The 21,199-nt window shown below is 50.1% G+C and overlaps 1 protein-coding gene across 3 annotated transcripts in view; it reads left to right on the forward strand.

The window, feature by feature from the left end:
- Rps6ka2 (ribosomal protein S6 kinase A2) overlaps positions 1 to 19,763 on the forward strand; it is a 274,655-nt gene extending 254,892 nt beyond the window's left edge. For all 3 annotated transcript variants that reach the window (XM_087587129.1, XM_087587137.1, NM_057128.1), the window contains 7 exon segments: positions 5,798 to 5,887; positions 7,722 to 7,880; positions 10,123 to 10,284; positions 12,620 to 12,696; positions 13,430 to 13,547; positions 15,743 to 15,880; positions 16,670 to 19,763. In XM_087587129.1, the coding sequence (XP_087443255.1) occupies positions 5,798 to 5,887; positions 7,722 to 7,880; positions 10,123 to 10,284; positions 12,620 to 12,696; positions 13,430 to 13,547; positions 15,743 to 15,880; positions 16,670 to 16,795 (870 nt within the window). In that variant the 3' untranslated portion in view covers positions 16,796 to 19,763.
- Positions 19,764 to 21,199: the final 1,436 nt, after the last annotated feature.

Consider the following 21,199-nt stretch of genomic DNA (forward strand, 5'->3'; position numbering starts at 1 on the left):
GTATAGACTGACACCTATAACCCCATATACTAAGTTCAGAATAGAAGAGAGGGCTCGGGCTTTACTCCGCCCACCAGAAGCAGTGTATAGTATAGACTGACACCTATAACCCCATATACTAAGTTCTCCATAATAATTTTCAGCTCTGTACCTGTTCCTAGATTAAATATTGGACCTAAGAATCCAAAATGCTGATTTCTAGGGTTTTCTATAAAGCTCTTTCTTCTGAAGTCAGAGTGTGACGTACACAAATGCACACACATTCTCTCTACACAACTGTGAGTCTTAACCTTCACCACTTGTCCTAACACTGGAGACATGGGTTTTGGAGAGATGGTTCAGTGGCTAGAACACTTGATGCAGAACACTGACTTCAAGTCTCCACATAAAACCAGGTGTGCAGCCCACATCTGTAGTACAGTGCTCCTAGCCGAGATGGGAGGCAGACACAGGAGAATCCCCAGGATTGACCGGGCCAGCAAGCACGGCCTGTGCTTTGGCAAACAACGAGAAGAGACTGTTTCAGACAAGGTCAAAGGAGAGGCCTAAGGCCTGAGGCTGTTTTCTGCCTCCATACCTGTGCTGTGGCGTGTATGCACCCACATGTACACGTATATACACACACACATATATACACACTCATACATACAGTCACTCATACACACACTATGTCTCTCATACACACACACACACTCACACTCACTCGCACATATACACACTCACACACACACACACAGTCACTCACATACACACACACTCACACTACACTCACACAGACACACACAGACACACACAGACACACACAGACATACACACAGACACACACACAGACACACACACAGACACACACACAGACACACACACACACACATACACACACACACACACACCATTAAAGACTTAAGAGACAAAGTCCAAGCCTGTGCCACCATGACATGGACCACGTTGGCTCCACTTGGCATGTGACTGGCCCAGCTCTTCAGAGAGTATCGAGGGAGGAGTGGAGCTGGCCAGCAAGGCAACAACAGGAGCAGTTTCCACCCACGGTCATTTTCCAGGCTCTGAAAAGGGTGCACAGCACACGAACTGCACAGGGTATCTCACCTCCCGTGCTGTTCTTGACAGTGGACATTTCTCAAAAGCACGTTCTCTAGAAACCGTGCATCTTCACCAGCCATCTACCCCAGGTTTCTCAGGCATTCGTCAGCCCAGAAAAAAACAAAGCAAAAACAAAACCAAACCCCTCCAGCCAAACATCTCAGGAATCTGTGGTCTTTTGACAAACTGACCTTGGATTTCTTAAATAGGAGTGTTTAACCGTAGAGGATTAACTTAAAAGCCCTCCTGATGAGCTCTCCCCATTCGGCCTGCCTACGAAGGGGAGGGTTGAGGGAGGAAGTGGGAATAGAAGACTCTGGGAGTCCTCGATGTGATGGCCATGAAAGCGGTGCTTGGAGATACAGCAGGGTTGCCAGCCGGTGTCATGGAGCAGCCGCCTCTGTGGCACAGACAGTGGTCCAGGTTGTGCGTGGCTGAAGGTTTGCTTAAGACCTGTACTCTGCCTCACCCCAGGACTTTCCACTGCTTTGTAAGCTTGCGTGAGCTTCCTAGTACTTCTCTGTGTGAATTGTTTCTCACAGAAATTCTTTAGATAGTTTATCTGGAGGCCAGCAGCACTCCTAGAAGCAAGCACGGCTGCCAACAAGTGCTAAGAAACATGTCTATTGTGTGGCCAGCTCAGCTGACCCAGTGCCCTTTAGAAATAACCTGCTACTGTTCAGTGAAATTCCGTGCCCTGAGACTAGGCCCCATGGGCAAGAGCAGTGGCGTGGTCTCTCTGGCATTTCTCCATCCAGCTCTCACATAGAGCCGTCTGTTAACAGCTTTGTTGGGAGTTAGGACTCTGGCCTCAAAGATGCTGTTGTGTTGACCCTGTGGACCCTCAGTGACAACTCTCTTTCCAACCTGTACACCCCAGAAAGAAAAGCTAGACACTGTGTCTCTAGTTAGCGGTGAAGAAAGAGCCAGGCTCTCCTGCTTCTCTTTCAAAGCTTTGAAATTTCTTGGACAAGGCAGGTGGTGGGCCTGTAGGGGCTCCCCTTGTTCTTTCTAAGATGATAGTGGGCCATAATTTATTGGGGAAAAATGTTTAAATTAACCCTCACTGGAAGGAACAGGACGACGGAATACCATGGCTTCTTGACAAGACAGTTAGGCATCCACCATTTCACCTAGGGGCATGCACAAGCCATGTGTGGGCGGGAAGCAATAAGTCCACTTCTGTGAGGGTTGAACCAGCATTGAGTACTTTTAAAGAAGAGCCAACAGTACACCATTTCCTATGTCCATAACACAGTGGCTGTCCCCTCTGATGAGCAGAGCCTAGATAGACCTTTCCGTAGGTCTGATCTGTAGAAGACAGAGGCCTGTGCTCTCGCATCGTTAAGTGCACATGTCAGTTAAAAGGAAAGCACTCCAAGGCTGTGCTTCGAATTTGGATCATCTTTAATTGGCATTCAGAAAATTGTTCAACAGAGAGCATACTGCCTGGTGACCCCTTGATTTCTCCTTCAGGAAGCCAGCTGCTTTGCAGTTATGCTTCTCTGACACATCTTTTCTCTCTGGCCGAAGAACTAGAAGCCTCGACACACATGGAATAATAAAACTATGAGGTCAGCAGAGACAGAGTCTCCCTCCCACTTCCCTATCTGTCCCGCATGTGGCCACTGAGTTCAATTCCATGGCCGAGGAGATGAGTGGGTGTTTACTTGAGTCAGAACAACATATCTTTGGCCCCCACATATCTTCTCTCTAACAACTCCCACTACTGTTAGTCCCCCGAAGAAGGCCTCGCCGCCCTGTGCCCGTCTTTTCAGTTGCAAGCTTGTGTGCAGAGTGACAGATGGCCCTCTCAACAGCCAGTGATCCCAAGGTGTTTTTGGCTTCTCTGTCAGCAACTGGATGACTGTGTTTGCTTGTCTGTCATCCTATTTTTAACTACAACAGAGGATGTGGCCACCACACCCAGGCCAGGCCTTACTCCCCGTAGGAGCCAGAGTTTGGATTCACATCACATCATTCGTGTACAAAAGCATTTGCACGGCTTCACTCAGCTTCGTTCTGTGTATATAATTTGTCACCCAGAAAGGAAGTGGAATTAAACAGATGCTTGGCCCGGAGATCGTATTTTTAGAAGGACAGATTGGCATGGAAATTTTAATTTTTTCCTATTGAGAAAGCACCGGACTTCTTTTTCTTTGTCATTTGCTTTAATTAATGCTACAGGAGAAAATGTCTGTTAGAGTTTTTTTCTAGTAATTACATACTCCACTTGCCTCGCTCCTAACATAGTATGATCCTTCCAACAAACGGAAGGGGGTGCTGGGCAGGGGTGCACCCTGCTTATCCCACAGCTCACACTTTGACCTTCAGACCCTGAAGTGCCTCAGCACCTGGAAACACAGCGCTCCAGTGATGGGGCTTGAGAAACACAGGAAGGACACAGACAGACTCAGAGAAGGAAACTGGAGACTCGGGGGAAACGCACATACACGGATGGCAACAGGGATATTGTGTGTGCCAGCAGCAGCCACCAGCAAACAGGCTTCATCTGCTAAGAAAGCCACCTTCCTGTCCCAGCCATTGTGCAAGCCACACTTGCTCCGGGCATATGCACACTGTGGCTTAGCCTCTCTGAGGAGGGTGAGCCATAGTTGCTGGCCTGCACAACCACAGGAGCATTCATGTTCAGCAGGGTCAGCAGCCCCCTGGGCAGGATGCTGCCTGGTGAAAAGAAGAGACATGAAGTAGGAAGGTCCCCCTTCCTCCGGCCTTTGATTGTCTCGTCCCTGTTATCAAGCCAATGCCGGGAGAGGAGAGCCAAGCAAGAACATGGTTAGAAGTAAATTCAGCCACATCACTCCTAAGAAACCGCCCCTCCGGAAGCTCACCGGAGGATCTTGCATACCCACTCGCTGATCCCATTTGATGGAGGTGCCTTACAAGTTCCACCAAACAATCAATTGATATTCAGAATGGTATTATGGCACACAATGTTCAGGCCCAGGAGCACGCCATGCTACAACAGATTAACCAGAGCGAGCTCTGGTGTGCCTCCTAGGCACGTAGGAACATAGGTTCTTCCAGTCTTATGGCGCTAGTCGATGTTAGTGAGCTCTTAAGGTCTTCAGTAGTGGATTTGTTCTCAAGTATTTATAACCTTTCATCAGAATTTTTCTCACGACTTACATCAGAAGAACACAACAGGAATGAAACACACTGAAGTGAGGAAACAGATTAAGCATTTGAAGTCCCGAGTGATTTTGTGATAGTTAAGGTGATCTCCCATTTAATATTTTAATAGATAACATTCCCATGTTCCGGATTCAAAAGCTATGCTGGAGGAAGCCTCAAGGTCTCCCAGTCATGGCTTTAGCTCCTCGTCACCCATTTCCTCCTCCATGGGAAGCCGAGGTTATTAAGATTTCCCTCTTCCCTCTCAGGGTTATTTATGCATTCTCAAGGAAATGCATGTGTCTGACTACATTCCTTCTCTGCCTCTAATACAAACGGCAGCATGGGATGCGAGTGTCCCTGGCAGTAGACAAAACCTGCCTTCTCGTTAATCTGCATCCAGCTCCTTTGTGAGGAGACCGGATTGATGTCAGGAGTGGACTGCTTCATCGTGGAAGGCCTTTGAGAAAGAAAATCCATCTGCCACTAAACTGTTGATGCCCATAAATGTATGCTGGGGAGGGGTGACCCATAGTAGTTAGAGTGGGGAGGCTTTCAAACTAGATAGTGCTAATGTGTAGGGGCAGAGGGTGCTGCTGGGGGTGGCGGGCATTTCTGAATTCGTGAGCCATTCTCACCGTAGGTGCTCCCCGTTCCACACACATGAATCCTCTCTTTCCGTTAACTCTCCCCACAGACATAGGTGGCAAGGCACCTTTGAAGGTTATCAGAGCCATCAAATAGCACTCCTGTTTCAAAGGCATGTGACAGTCATGGCTTCGACTTAAAGTGCCATGTAAGGGGAAGGCACCCGTTATTCCTGGAATTAAACAGCTTTCAGGGCTGTTCCAAGATACTGTGCAAAATATTGGACAGGAGGAGGAACCCAACAAGAAAGGGGTGTCTGGTCGGCCTGACGGAAATGCAGCCTGCTCAGCCGCCAGTGTGTGTCTGGGAGGACCTGCTTCTTAACCTCTTTTTGTGGTTGGCTGCAGTTTCCTGGACAAAGCAGAGGTGCCCAGTGACTGGAAGCTCACTTTGAAGGAGGGGGAACTTAACTACCCAGAGTTCAGTGGCAGAAATAGGCTGTGCTACTTGCTAGTGCCTGGGTGAGCTCTCTGAGATATTTTGATACCTTGAGGCTCATGTCTGAGGGTCGTCTTTCTCTTTCTTGTGGAATTGGGGATTGTCTTGTACATATTAGACATTGTACATGCTAGACATGCACTCTGCCACCAAACTTCATCCCCAACTACATTCCTTCTTTTCAGCCTTTCACTCTGAGGCAGGGTCTCATTAAGTTGCCCAGACAGGCCTACAATTTGCAGTCTTCCTGTTACATGCTCCCTGGAATTACAGATCTGGTCTCTCCTCTTTTTGCTAGCTGAGACAGGAGAGACTAGATCTACATTTCTGAGTAGTTTGAAGCAATCTTGGTTGAGTACTGTGGGGTTGGGGGCAGCTGTGCCTTGGCTCTCTGGAGCCTCAAGTTTGTTATCTATCTGGAATGGTCTATCAAGGTCAACAGCAAACCTCTCACTGCCACCTGCTGTGTGTCCTTCAGATCATCGATAAGAGCAAAAGGGATCCCTCAGAGGAGATTGAGATCCTCCTGCGGTATGGCCAACACCCCAACATCATCACCCTAAAAGATGTAAGTACTTCTGTGTAGCAGCCCCATTTTAGCCTTTTGCTTCAACTCAGACAAAAATCCTACCGTTTGCATAGTACGAGGTCTCTCACATTGCTCGTCTTCAACGTGTCTAGGATCACATGTATTAGACACTTGCCACCCAGGAGTCTCTGGAGACGCTGGCCACCCTAACTTGGGTGCATACACACATAACTGGATATATGCATGCCCCTGGATAGCCCCCCACTCTCCCCAAGCATGCCATGGACAAGATTAAATGACCTGTGTGTGTGTGTCAGAATAAGAGTGCCAGTCCTTGTCTTTGAGTTACTCTTGGCTGACAGATGCAGAGTGGCATGAGGGTTGCAGGTCCCACCGAGCCCTGGCTGTGGAGAATTTTACAGCCTCTTTTGGGCGTTCCATGATGAGGGGATTGGAGCAGGAGTCAGCGACAGCAAGCCATTATGCAAGGCCATTCTACCCCATGAAGCCTCAAGTGCAGCTATGAGTTTAGGGAGAGAAGAAAATTCCTCTTCTTGGCCCATTGAGTAGCCCCTGGATCTACTTCAGTGTTCCTTGGGCAGCAGCTCACAGAATAGAGCTCAACACCAGGGAATGTAGACAGCGAATGCCTCGTATTATCTCAGACGCCTCATCGCATGAGTCTGGTGCTTTGGCTGTGCATTCTTGGTTTCTGTGTAAGTTTCAGAACCCAGCTCATCCACAGACACAGAGCTCCCTTCTGCGCTGTCTGAGGTGAGCAGCCCAGGTCTGAGACAGCATCATCTTCCCACCTTCAAAATAGAACAGTGGATTCATAAGCCCAAAACAAACATAGCAGAATTAGCTTCACACCTTTTACATAGGTCACAGTCAGGTAAATTATTTTAGTAGCTTGTTCTGGAAATTCGATGATTAAATTATTATCACTGAGATAAAAATAAGCATTTAACCCTGACACCTCATTTGCACCATTCTCAGAGCTCGGGCCCCCACGGGCTCCCATGCATGTGGTGACTGGGATACACGTGTGATCTCCATATGTACATGGGGGATACATGTGTGCTCTCCATGTATACAGGAGGGGGATGCACATGTGATCTCCATACGTACAGGGCACCAAAGTAGCCAGAGTTTGAATTTTTTTAAAGATTTATTTGTTTATGGTGTATGAGTACACTATATCTGTCTTCAGACACACCAGAAGAGGATATCAGATCCCATTAGAGATGTGTGTGAGCCACCATATGGTTGCTGGGAATTGAACTCGAGACCTCTAGAAGAACAGTCAGCATTCTTAACCATTGAGCCATCTCTCCAGCCCTTGTTTTTAATTTTTAAATCGAGTTTAAGGCTAGTGTGGGCAAAATCTGTGCCTTTCTTTAGAGCCATGTCCCGTCCCCCGCAGACATACAGGGTCAGAACATACACTCTGACTTGACCTCTGAAATTATGTACACGATGGTAGTTGAGAAGCAGTGTCCTTGGGGAGTGCTGTTGCTGCTGTCAAGTTTCTTTCTCTTGGGTGCCACCACTCAGAGACTGGCAGCATCACTATACATCATATCCCAGTGAACTAACCCTTCTCCTCTATGCATCCCGGCCCAGCTTGCTCCTCCCCCCAAGATGTCAAAGCTCCAGCCTTCCTAAGAAGAGCCACTCCTATGTGGCTGGAATGGCTACCCGCCCACTTGCAATAGTTAAACAACTTGATCTTCCTCTTAGGGAACCAGCCACCAGCATCTCTCTGACATCTCATTTGGAGCCCTTGCTCCTGCACATTCCCAAGGCTGAGGAGGGCAGCCATGGTGCCGTTAGATGACTGAGACTTAGTACACTTCCCCTTCTCGCCTAGGTCTATGATGATGGAAAATACGTATACCTGGTGATGGAGCTCATGCGAGGTGGGGAGCTGCTGGACCGCATCCTCCGCCAGCGGTGCTTCTCAGAGCGGGAGGCCAGTGATGTGCTGTACACCATCGCCAGGACCATGGACTACCTGCACTCCCAAGGGGTAAGGCCAGGGTACCACAGCCTGCAGGAACAAGACGTGGCCTAGGTGGGGCTAGGTCCAGGCCAGGGCAGTGGACCAGCTTCTGGGCAGCTCTATAGAGTCCACGTACCCACACGATGTAATTTGCCATGGTGTGGTCTGCTATCCTTTATGGGTCTAAAGTCATTTGAACACTTTATACAGGAACTATGATAATAAGTTGTGTGAACCAGTTTTAGCAAAGAGAATTTGATGCTCTGGCCTCGATAAAGAGAGATTTAGGATTTCCATTACTTGTGATACAGAAAGCTAAACAGAAAGGGTAACAGTTCGGGTCCCCTCAGCCTCAGACGGCCCAGGCCGCACCAAGCTCTTCATGGACTCACTTCTGAAGCCTAGGCCATGTACTTTGTGTATCTTAGGAGACCAAGCACGGGTTGGTTAAGGACCCAACGGGGCTGCACTGCAAAACTCAGGCCACGTTCTAAATCTCCAGGACGGAGCCCAGCAAAATATACTTTCTGTATCTTCTCTTCCTTCTTCCTTCACCTCCATCCTTCCCACACCCTCCAACTTTCCCTTCCTTCTCCCCCCATCCTTCACTCTACCCTGTAACTCCATCTTTCCTTCCCCCACTCTTCACCTCCTCCACCCCCCACTGTTCTTCCCTTCTCAGAATTCCTCATAAAGCAGGCTTGGGCCAGCTCTGTCCACAGGCTTGCCAGATCTTGCCAGATCTCACAGTAAGTCCTCTTTATGCAGCTTCCTGGAGATCCAGGAATTCTACAACTGTTGTTATAAAAATGTAAAAAATATAAAAAATATATTGTTGTCTTTTACCTCGCTCGGTCCAGCACCACAGTGCCCCAAGACATCTGCTAGATATCTTGGCGGAAACACATCCCAACTCTGTGGCAGCCCAGTGTCTCCAGCGGCCGCACACTTTCTTACACTCAAACCGTCACGATAGAACACACAACACAGTAATCTTTGACCTAATTGTTAAGATATAATTGCCCACTTAATCATACAAAGCCCAGTACCATCCATCCCTTAAGAACATTTGTAACAATCTGTAAAGGTACAGAGTGGAATCTTAACATCACCCTCCATATTGTCCTGCCTTGGCTTCTCTCTCTCCCTCTCCTCTCCTTTCCGTTCCAGTCTCCTCCTCTTCCTTCAAACTTCTCTCCCACCCATCCTTCCGTCTCCTCCAATGACAGGCCTCCTTCTGTCCTGTACCTGCCCCTCACCTGCATTTTACAAATTCAATGGGGAGAAGTTTATGGTGAAGTCACCTGATTCCTGAGTACGGAACTGGGCAGCTGTCCTTGGGGCAGTGGAATTAGCATCAAAATACAGATAACTCCAGGGCAAACCATGACATACAACAGTTTCCCAATAGCCAGATTCTAGCAGTATCCTGAGTGTGAGTTTCCCAGACATTCTTCTGCTTAATGAGGGAAGTAAGGGATGGAGACAAGTCTTCCACTCTCCTGTAGCCTGCCACCAGTGTCTGGAAGCCGGGCTTGGTGGCCCAAGTGTGTCACTTCAGTCCTCCTAGCAGAGCCTGTCATTGCTCCACAAGAGGACAGTTGGGATGCTCAGCTTCCCAGCCTCGAGGTGGCATACCACATGTCTGCACAGGGGCCTCTGTGCCTTCTGAAGGCCTCACTTTGCATCCTAAATAGCTTCTTTGTTTTGAGGGATGGCTGGCCCTTCTGTTGTGACAGCTGTCACTGTCACAGTGGGACATACTTGAAGTCTGTGCCTTGGATGGGGCAGGTGCAGTCTGTGCAGCCCTGAGCCCCTCCCTTAGCTGCCAGGAGTCAGTCCATCTGTGACAGCAATCCACCAGTGATTCTGGCACCTGTGACAAGTGGCCCACGCCTGGGATGCCCTAAAACCCCCTGAGTGAACATAAAGCACAGGAATCTTTTCATCTCTGCAGCCAGAGCTGCCTGCCACAGGCCCTTCTGTGGCATAGAGCCAGCAGCTGCTCCTGTGTCTAAGGTAAGCATGTGCTTATTCAGTCACACAGTCCTGCCATGTGAAGGCAGGCACACAACACGGCCTTCACAGGGTGCTTGGCTCTGAGTGACCAGCGTGGGTGAACAAGACAGGGCGGCCCCTCAGACGAACACAGACTTTTCCTCCTGCCGCAAGACTTGCCCTAGTAATCAGTTCCCAGGCGGCCCTGGCCGCCCTCACACCCTCCTGTCCTCCTCCCCCTCAGCTTTGACTGATGCTTTCTGCCTTCCAGGTTGTTCATCGGGACCTGAAACCAAGTAACATTCTGTACATGGATGAATCTGGAAACCCCGAATCTATCCGCATCTGTGACTTTGGGTTTGCCAAACAGCTGCGAGCAGAAAATGGACTGCTCATGACCCCCTGCTATACTGCGAACTTCGTGGCTCCTGAGGTCAGGGTTCCCCAAACCCAGGGACGACAGATTAGTCAGGCTGAGGAAGGCAGCCTTTTCTGTTTCCAGAGTAACCAGAGAGCTCTGGGCACTGAGACGGCACAGTGGGCTCAGCAGCCTTCTCAGGAGATGAAGGCAAGCCTGCTGTAGAAGGACACACAGCACAGCAGCTCTAGAATCAGCCAATCCTACCCAGTCCCCTCGAGCATCTTACTTTCCATTGGAAAGACTTAAATGGTACTGGCGCACCTTGGTTCTCGTATAGAGCAGTGGTTCTAACTTTTCTGATGCTGCGACCCTTTAATGCAGCTCCTTATGGGTCACCAGTGATGCCCAACCACAACGTTTTTTCTGTTGCCACTTCCTAACTGTTTTTCGCTACTGTTAAGAATCATAATGCAAATTTCTGTGTTTTCTGATGGTCTTTAGGTGACCTTTGTGAAAGAGCCATTCAGTCCCCAAGGGGTCGCACCCCACAGGTTGAGAACCACTGCTCAAGAGTTTCCTAGACAGCAAGTCAGCATCCATTCAACTTCAAAATCCTGGGGTCCCACAGTAGCGTGCAGCTGAATGCTCACGTGTGTGCAGGGGACCCACTCTGCTCCACACTCCATACCTCAAAGGGTTACAAAGGAGTACCTTGTCCCTCTCGTCAGCGTCCCGAGGCCAATCCCAATAGGTTCTGCTCACTGTGCTGGGATGTTAAGTCTGGCTTCTTGTGTGAGTTGATGGTGAAGTGGGACCACAGTGGTAGAGGCAGGGGCAGGGACCTGTGTCTGATTGAGTCAGGAGAGGCTCAGGTTTGTGAAAAAAGGGCTTTCAACCCTGTGTGGGGCCTTCTGAGAATGGTCAGGTCTGCTCTGAGTCCTAAGGACTGCTGTGTGCTTTTCTGAGAGAGACTCAGCAGATCCAGGTCTAAGAATGACTGAGGGGTTGCATGTGAACAGCCTGGTCCCTTTGGACACGGCTGGTTTGAAGCTCTAATTGTGCCTCTTTTGGGTGTTGTCAAAACTGACAGAGTTCATGCAGGTAGCTTCATCTCATAGATTTAGGAAAGAGAAGCTAATGCAGAATTGACATGACTCTGAGAGGTCACTCAGCCAGGGACTTGGAAGTGTGCCCTTCATTCAACATATGAAACCCATCATGCACCACGGCACATAATGGTTCAAAGACAGTAATGAAAGCAGGCCTCTCACTCTCACCCGGGAAGAAACTGAACACAGAGTTATAATGCCTCCTTCAGGCCAACAGAGCAATCTACAGTGATCTGTGACTATAGCCCAGGCTCGTCATCATCACCCAATATGAACATATCCAACAATCACCCTGTGTACACTGTGTGCCGGGATGACTCAGCAGAATTCTTCTTTAGTAATTCTTCATGTTTAACTAAGACATGTTGGTACAGTGACACACCTCTAGTCCATTGGAAGTCTCTAGGAGGCTGAGGTAGGAAGGTCAGGGACAGTATGGTAAGACAATGTCTCAAAACATTACCCAGCAATTGCACTTCTGGGTTCACACCCTCAAGAATTAAATATGTCTGTCCATCCTTGTGTATACCGAGATTATTTACAACGGCAGCCCAAGTATCCACCGCTGGCTGATAAACAAGATATGTGTGTGCACATACCAGAATATTACTCATCCCTCAGAGGCCAGGAACTGACTCCTGCTACAGCGTGAATGGACCCTGAGGACAGGGCTCAGTAAAACAAGGCAGTCACAATAGACAGACAGAGTGAGAGAAAGCACTCAGGGTGTAGTTGATACAGTGCATGTCTGGGCATTCATGAAGCCCTGGCCTCAATCCCCAATACCATGTAAACCGGGCATAGTGGTGCATCCTTATCCCAGCACTGAAGAGGTGGAGACAGAAGGATGATAAATTTAAGATCATTCCTGTCTATATCGTGAGCTTCGGGCTGACCCTGTATGGTTACACTTACATGGGGTTCCTCACAAGGCCAGATTCATAGAGAAAGTTGAGTGGGGTTTGCCAGTAGGGAATTTGTACTTAACAAGGAGCAAGTTTTAGTTTGGGAAATGAGGTTCTGGAGGATAGCCGCGTTGTACCATGAATGTTCATAGAATGGTACCCCTAATCGTGGCCAGTATGGTAAACTGTAAGCAAAACTTCTTAAAACTACGAGTCAGGCAAGGGCTATGACTCACTCCTCTGTCCCTGTGGGGGCCATGTTACAACACGGAAGGTAGGACTGTCCGAACCCAGCAGATGAGCCCGCCCTGCCCATTTCCTGTTCTCTTAGGAAAGCCTACTCTGAACTGGAACTGTCCAGTGCAATCCTGACCATGCCTGTTCCCCCTCCAGGTCCTGAAGCGGCAAGGCTACGACGCAGCGTGTGATGTCTGGAGCCTGGGAATCCTGCTGTACACCATGCTGGCTGGGTAATGGAGGGTGTTCTTAGCATCAGGCTTGAAGGCTTCGCCCCACCTCCCTGGTGCTTGTGTGTAAATAAATACCAAGGCATCTCTGTCATGGTGAATGTTCAAACCCTGCTGGATAATGAAAGGACAAGGATAGTTAGCTATGTGGCCTCCTTAAACTCAGCCCCCAGACAAAACATGCAGGCCCTTTGTGGACCAGCCCACCTTCCCTCTACCACCTGAACCAGTATCTTGAAAGGAACTCAAGGCACATCTGACGTGTTCTTCCTGGGAGGCTTGTGCCGATGTGTGCCTGACTTGTGTCAAGGTTGTGCACCAGGACTACACTTGGCATCCATGATGTGACCTTTGTAAGTTCATGAATCAGCCTATCCAAGAGCCAAGACTTGGCGGTAGACCAAGCCCTGAGTCCCTCAGACTTCACACCCGGGGTCCCCAGCCACTGAACCTCTGTTATGTAAAGCGAATCTTCAGGAAGACCTCTTGCCATCCTTGGCACCAATGGGACCTGGAAGGGCCCAGAAAGGATGCACACTCAGGCCGAGAGGACTTCCCCGTCCATTGTGCTGACTTGTAGCACTGACCAAGTGAGGGAGGTGGTATGGTGATAGGACATGCACATGCCCTGGCATGAGCCCTGGACTCAGAAAAGAAAGAGACCGACATTGTCCCCTCAACAGAAAGTACTGGTGTGGAGCTGTGAGCTCAGTGTATTGATCCTCTCCACACGCAGGTTCACCCCTTTTGCTAATGGGCCAGACGATACCCCCGAGGAGATTCTGGCGAGGATTGGCAGTGGGAAGTACGCCCTTTCTGGAGGAAACTGGGACTCCATATCGGATGCAGCAAAGGTGAGCGTTCTCCCTAGCATTCAAACCTCCCATGCAGGCGGTTCTGCAACAGGAAGAGTGTTTTGGAGAAAGCTGGAAATGCACATACAAATGTTATAAACATTATGATCGTTATAGGCTTTCATTCTCAGAGTGTACCACACGTTACTTTTTAATGATAAGATTTTGATGTTTATGTAAAGCTCTACAGAGGAACAGGACCAGTAGAAGACGTAGACCGATGTAGACACAGGTCAAGAGGGCCGGACACAGGTGGTGCTTAGGGAACTGGCCGCTGTGACCAAGCCTACAAGCCTGAAGTTTACAGTGACTAGCAGCTAGGGACCCCGAGAAAGAGGTGATCCTGCAGAGTACAATGCAGAGCTTCCCGCCACCAAAGTGCCTCCCCCTTAGAGAGGTTTCTTTTAAAGTCACGGAACTGGGTCACCAGCTTCATTCCCCTGCCCATTGGACTCTGGTCTGCTATCACCAAATTATGGTCTAGCAGAAGAATGTACTGCCGGACTGGGGCTGTGGGTCAGTGGTCAAGCCCCCTGGTGTTTGCAGTGAATGTGGTTGTGGAGGTCCTGGTGAAGGTGGTGATGCGGTATGGGGGAGGGGATAGTATAGGGTATAGTTGTGGAAAAGTGATGGTGGAGAATATGGTGGTGGGGGTGACGGTGGGGGTATAGTGGAAATCCTGGCAGAACCGATGAAGAAGAGGGTGGTGGGAAATGTGGCAAAGGTCACAGTAAAGGTGACAGTAGAGAGACAGTGGAGGTCCTGGAGGAGGTCCTGGTAGAGGTGGTGGTAGTGGGTTTTCTGGAGGTCCTGGTGGGTTTGGTGGAGACGATATGTCGGTGATGAGGAAGACAGCTTGTGTTTGGGGAGCACATTCCGTGTGTAGGACTCTACCACCCCAACGTCTCCTTCCTGTGTACCTACACCTTGTCTCAGAGGACTGTGGGAAATGTCTTAGCTCGTATCCCACAGCTAAGCCTCATCTGTGCACAGAGCTCTGGTGCTCTGACTGAGCAGAGAATAAGTCCATGCAGCAGTGCATGATCAAGACTGCAGCTGCCACCAGCCTCTGCTGGTGATGGGGTACGGTGTAGGTGCATCCTGAGACCCTAATGGCTCCTCTCACCCTCAGTACCACCTCTCCCCCTGCTGCACCCTCTCCTCCTCATCTTTCTCCTGTCCCTCTTCCTTCCCTCACTCACCACACAGCAGAGCCTTCCATCCCCCCCCCCCCATCTCATACAAACCTGTGATAGCATGGTTTTGAGTTTGCCATAGTTCGGTTTGAAGTTGTTGTGTGGTACTGGAAATCAAAGCCAGGGCCTCACACGTTGCTGGGTGTGTTAGCTTTTCAGCGCTGTGACCAAAACTCCTGCCATAAACAACTTAGGAAGGATTGATTTTGGCTTAGTTTTGGAGGACTCGGCCCATGGTCATTTGTCCTCAGGTGCTTAGTCAGCACATTGTCAGCAGGAACAGGTGGCAGAGCCAGACAGAAAGCAGAGAGGAGAGACAGGAAGAAGCCAGTGACCATGACTCACTTCCTCCAGGTGGCGCCACCTCCTAAAGTTTCCAGAATCTCCCGGCATAGCACTAACACCTGGGGACCTAGGCTTTACGCATGAGCCTATGGGAAACTTTTCCATTTCAAACTATAACTTCAAAGGGCTCTGTCACAGAGCATCCCTCGCCAGCCCTGACAGCATGTTTTTATCTACATCCTGTGTGCACTGGCACACCGCAGCCCAGGGCTGAGATCTTGAGCAGACAGTATCTCATTACTTTAATGCGCACACTGGAGACAGGAAGCAACTGTGCGTACAGGACAGACCTGTCTCAGTGCCACTGAGGTCCCTGTTGCCAGGTGCTAGGTTTCTCTGTAGAAGGACACCCACCGCTGTGGTATTTCTTGTGTTTGTGGAGGGCAGTCATTTTCATTAAAATAGTATTTCACCAGCTGGTTGTGTCATTTAACATTTGAAATACCTTCACTATAAAATCTTCAGTGAAACAGACACTCTCTGTCTATTGCTAAGTCAGTAATCATCGACACTTAAAATACACTCACAACTCATAGACCTAGGAGTCCTTTGAGCCCAAAGTGCAAAGAATCCCCTCAGAGTTGCAGCTGTGCTCCTACTGAGCCTTCTCTGGCCAGCCTAACATCACAGTCCTTCTCTCTGGACCCTTCTCAGGACGTCGTGTCCAAGATGCTCCACGTGGACCCGCAGCAACGCCTAACAGCAGTTCAAGTGTTGAAGCACCCATGGATCGTGAACAGAGAGTACCTATCCCAAAACCAGCTGAGCAGACAGGACGTCCATCTAGTGAAGGTACCTCGTGGCCAGAGTCCCGAGAGTGGGCATGGGGATCCTGGAGCAAGCAAGGCAGTGCCTCACCATTGGTGGGAAGAAACTACAGCATGTAAGGTCACCAGGTATATGGGACACCAGGCCCATAGGTGTCACTTTATCACACATGCAGAAATTGTGTTTGAGAGATGGCTTTGGTGTAGGGGTGATGTCTGGTACTGTGGCTGTACAGCCTTATGCTCAAGAGCCTTCAGTTCTGGAGCAGAAGTCTGTAAAAGTCCCCTTTGTGCTCGCAACTCCTGTTTAGAGCAGCTTCCACCTGCCAGGCTGGACCACCTTTCTAATAAGTGCGGATACTCCAAGCCCAGTCCTGTTAGAAGGCAGGTCCTGCTTGTGTCTCTAGGGTGTGGAGCTGCACCAAGATGAGCCTGGCTGCCCAGGTTAGTCCACTCTGCTTCAGAGTAGAGGAGCCTAAGAATCAGCGACCATGACTTCCTGGGGACCCAGCTGGTCCCAATAAACACATCTGCCTTCCTGTCAGCAGTAAGAAGATCCCATGGTCTTCTCAGGAATTCCGCTCTAGTCTTAAATACTCCTAAAACATAAGCCCCAGTCGAGCGTGGGGTGCTGTGGTAGTAATCATCATGTATGGGCTGATTATATGGTAGGCATTGCAGCATAGCTGGTACCCTCACTGCACCAGTAATCCTAGAGGATTTACGTGGGGGTAAACTGAGGCTCTCACGGTCCTGTGGTTCCCATTGAAGAGTGATGAACACCATGCTCACCTGCCCACCTTTCCTCCTACAGGGTGCCATGGCAGCCACCTACTTTGCTCTGAACAGGACCCCACAGGCGCCGAGGCTGGAGCCTGTGCTCTCCTCTAGCTTGGCCCAACGCAGAGGCATGAAGAGACTCACGTCTACCCGGTTGTAGTGGCTAGCCAAGTCTCCAGCCTCAGCCTCCCTGCCCAACATCCTCTCAGGCTCACAGACACCAGATACAGGTCCTGTTCACGGGCCCTTGCGTGCCCGCGAGTCCAGCACAAAGATGGATCTGGCCTTGGCTGTCTCTCTGTTTCCTTTGCAGCCCTGGAAAGGGTCCTGCCCAGGATGTCTGAGCCTTGCTGCGCCGACCTCGCCGCCTGCTCTCCTCTTCTCCTGAGTGAAACCAAATAAACTTGTCACCTCACAGCACCCTGCTGGAGCCTCCCTGGGCTCACTCAGGGCTCTCGGTGTCTCCCATGTCATGGCTTATGCTCAAAGCAGAGAGCTCTTCATGTCACCTATGTGTCCCACTGTCTCTCTAAGAGTGTTAGTGCATGGTCCCTGCCAGGAGACTGCAGAGCTGCTCTGGAAGGACTGGATGCTCCTGGATGTTCCGGTGTCACCAGAGGCTGTGTGAAGGCATCCAGCTTAAATGCCTGGTTCTGTCCACAATCACCCAAAGAGTGCCCCTCACCACCCTCTGGTTCACAAGTGGGATGCTGGCTAGCCTCTCCCTGACCTGGTCACTGACTTGGCAAGAGTCCAGGTGGCTGAGTCTGTGTGAGAGCCTGATTTGTGCTGGTTGAGACAGGAACCCAAGGAAATTGCTGGGCAGAGCTCAGAACCCACTGCACTGCTGCCCCTCTAACCCTGTGGCCCCAGGGACACTGGAAGAATGGGGGCTCCGCTATGGCTGGGTGTGTTGGCAGCCCTGCACGCGTTTGCCTGAGGCCATGTAGCATATTCACCCCCTGCTGCCCTGGGCCACAGAGAAACTGAAGAAATGGAACTTTGCTCCCTCTCTCTCCCTTCCTTAGCCTGACTGAGGACAGGAGAGACACCTGAGTCCCTTGGCTGTAGAGAGACAGAAGGTGCCAGGACGTTGAAGGTGCCAGGACGTTGTCAGCAGGAGCGGTGCGCTTCGTAGAAGCCGCGGCTCTGTGTTGCGTCTTGTGTTTTCTGTTTCTAACCTGTGTTTCCAGGCTGTGGGCTGCACAGGGAGCAGTAGCTCCACTGACCAGGCTGTCTGTGCGCACTCTGGATGCAGAGTAACCGAGTGAGACCCTGCCCGCGTAGCATGCTCCACTCCAAGTGGTCCCGGAAGAGGGGCTTGTGTGTCCTCCGGTCTTTCTGGGGGCTGCTGAGGATGATGGACTCAGGTTAGAGGACACTCCACTGTGGCTCAGGACCTGCCAGTCTGATAAGCAGCCCCTCTGCCTGGTAGGTGTAGGAGGCGCCTGTTGGTCACAGAAAGCTTGCACTAGGAAGACCACGGGTGGATCGTGGCTGCTTCTCCAACTCCTGCCCCAGTGGAATGTTCGGAACATAACTCCTTTGCTCAGCCTAATTATTTCAGACCTCAAAATGTAAACGTGTTTCACAAGCTTTAATTACCCCACTGGACTCTGCTCTGTCTCAGAGTTGTAAAATACAGAGTGGGGACAGACTGCCCGCCATTTTCAGTGTCGCTAGGGATGTTCTCGTGCTTTCTCAGTGGACCTTGCTCTGCCCAAGGCTGAGGTCACCTCCCCGTTGTTAATGTTCTAGGTCCAGATCCTTCCATTTCTTGATAGAACTCTAGAGGGAAAGTATAGTGGGTGACTCAGTGACAGATTCTGTCCTCTGGGAAATGGGCTCGCATCCTCTGAGGGCCTCTCTGGCATGCGCAGTCCAGCCGTCCACAGCTTCAGGCTGGCTTTCCTTGCAGCTTCAAGAGTACATCTTTCGAGGAAAGGAAAGAATAACAGAATATAGAAGGCGTGGCTGAGGAGGCGGGCACAGCGTGCCCCCCTCATGGTCACTTAGTCGCATCACCTCTTTTAATCATGCCAGGTTATCTGCCTTACACTCAGCCTACTCTGGCCAAAGGGATGGAGGAGACCGTCACACCAAACGTATCCTCCAAGTGTCTGAAAAGGATGCTGGCTCAGCCATGCTCTGCTGAGAGTGGAGGGCCCCACACTCCCACCCCCACCTAGTACTTGATACTTGAAATCTCTCGTGGAATCAACCTGAGGAGCACGTGACAGGATTATTTTAATCCCTGTTCTTTAAAGTCTTCAGTGCGACAGCAGGCGGCTGTGGCGTGTAACCCAGTATCCCAGTGTTTACCTGTCCTGCGAACCCTTTACCGAACACGATAAAAGACCCTGTATTCTCTACACAAATGACTACTTGTGTAGTTACAGAATTTGTCATGGGAAAGCCCAGCCTACATCCGGGACTCCTTCACCATAACCAGGAGCCACTTTTGGGCTATCCCACTGGCAGCTCCTGTCCTGTTCGGGCTAAGAACATGATGAGTGTCCGGCTGAAGGAGGTGTGGGCTGGGGTGTTGGTCAGATTCTCTACCTGAGAGTCAATGGCAGGCAAGCCGTGAATGTCCCCTGTCCTATGGTTGTGTGATTTTTGAACTACCCGTGTGCACTGATCTTTGGATATTGTTTGGCTTTTTAAGTGAGGATCTTCCCGATGGTATCTAATGTCGACAGTATTCTTTATTAAATGGTGTTCTTCTTTAAGAGGCCCTTTGGGATTTTCCCTGCATTGTTCTGCTTCTCTCAAGCACAGGAGGAGATCCTCGTGCCTCTTCATTCTCTCTGGCAAGTTCTGCCGCCCTTCACCACCCGCAAGACTGTGAGACACCTGAAGTGGAAAAGGACTCTGTGGTCCCTATGTGGCAGGGACACAGGTGGAAGGGGAAGCCAGCATGGCTCATCCGTGCAGGTGAAACGTACCTGTCCACCCTGCTCCCACCCCCGCTGCGTTTACATGCTCAGCAGTTCCGTTTACAGCTCACTCCACTTTCACACTTCCTGTCTGTGTTTGAGACGGGCGGCCACTGTACAGATATTTATTATGCTTTCCAAACTTTCCCATGAGATTTTTTGAATAAACATGGATTTTATGAAGTGTAATATTTTTCTGGACTAATGAGACCCGTTGCACTTTCTACGTTGCTACGAATAACAGTTCACGAACCCCCTCCCTAGTTCCTCTGTCGCTTTCTCTGACACTAGGTCACCGTGAACCTTGGCTGCCACTGAAATTTGTGGGGAGGAGGCATGGCATTGTGTTCTCTATACACACACACACACACACACACACACACACACACACACACTTTTGTGTGTACCTGCATTGGTAATTTGGAGCAGCGGGGACCTATCCACTTGTGAATCTTGTGTATATGTGTCTCTGGGCATTCATATATGTACCTTATAGGGAAATGGGTCAGAATACCATCCACTACCATTTCAGGGTGGTGGAGGGGGAGCGCTTTATGCATAAAGTGCATATACATGAATGTATAGGAACATGTGCACACATGGGACCATTATGTGTGTATCATATGTGTGCGTGCGTGTGCAGAGCTCATAAGCTGGGGGCATATTTGCATAAATGCAAGCAAGTGCGCATGCATACACACAGGTACAATAGCACATTTATATACATACTCCTTTAAATGTATGTAATCTAAGTGTGTGAGATGTGTTCTCCTGTCTTAAGGGGGGACATTGACATTATGCTGTGCATCAAAACAGGTGACTAAGAGTTGCTTTGTCACCTGCCCCATGGGTGAAACTACACTCTTAGTCGCTGATTCTTTAACCCAGTGCTCTCTCGGTTGGTATATCCCTAGGCAGTTTGTCGGTTAGCAGTACCAGCATGCCCTCTGCTCACCCTCCTGCACCATGTCCTGCACGTACCACACAAACACAGATGTATGCTTGGCTGTCATAAAAGCCCATGTGCCAGGCCGCCCACCAAGGCAGATTTTCCCGATGCTCTTGGAGTTCTGTGCAGACAGGAACACCAGAGACCCCTGAAGAGATTTCAGCATAACAGCAAAGGCATGGGGAACCAGCTGCTGCCCCTCGGGGTGTGCTCAGAAGATCCATGAAAGCCATGGAAAGATCATCTGGACCCCTGGTCCAGTATCCACCTTAACTCCCCTTTGTCTCCCAACCTGCCCTACATGCTGCTTCTAGGGATTTGGCATTGATGGGGGTAGGGGAGATGGGGGAGGTTGGCAGCTCCATGCCACCTGCTGGAGGCCCCCACAGCCAAGTGTGGGTCTGCTTCCAGCTGTGGGCCTCTGTTTTCTTGGTTGGAGGAATCTGGGATGAAGAACTGAGGTTTCTTGGCCTTTGCCCCACTTACAGGCCAACAGGTGGGCCTGCCAGTCCTGAAGATGCTGACAAAGTCTCATAACCACTGGAGAAGGGACTGCTAATAGCATGAACGCCCTGTGTTCAATAACCCAAAGGCTCCTAAGAGGGGCTATACACAAACTGGCCCATCACTAACACTGAAATGAGCATTGCCTATAAAGAAAAACACTGGGTGGGTA

Source organism: Rattus norvegicus, chromosome 1 (assembly GCF_021556685.1).
Source record: "Rattus norvegicus strain SHRSP/BbbUtx chromosome 1, alternate assembly SHRSP_T2T, whole genome shotgun sequence".
Taxonomy (NCBI): Eukaryota; Metazoa; Chordata; class Mammalia; order Rodentia; family Muridae; genus Rattus; species Rattus norvegicus.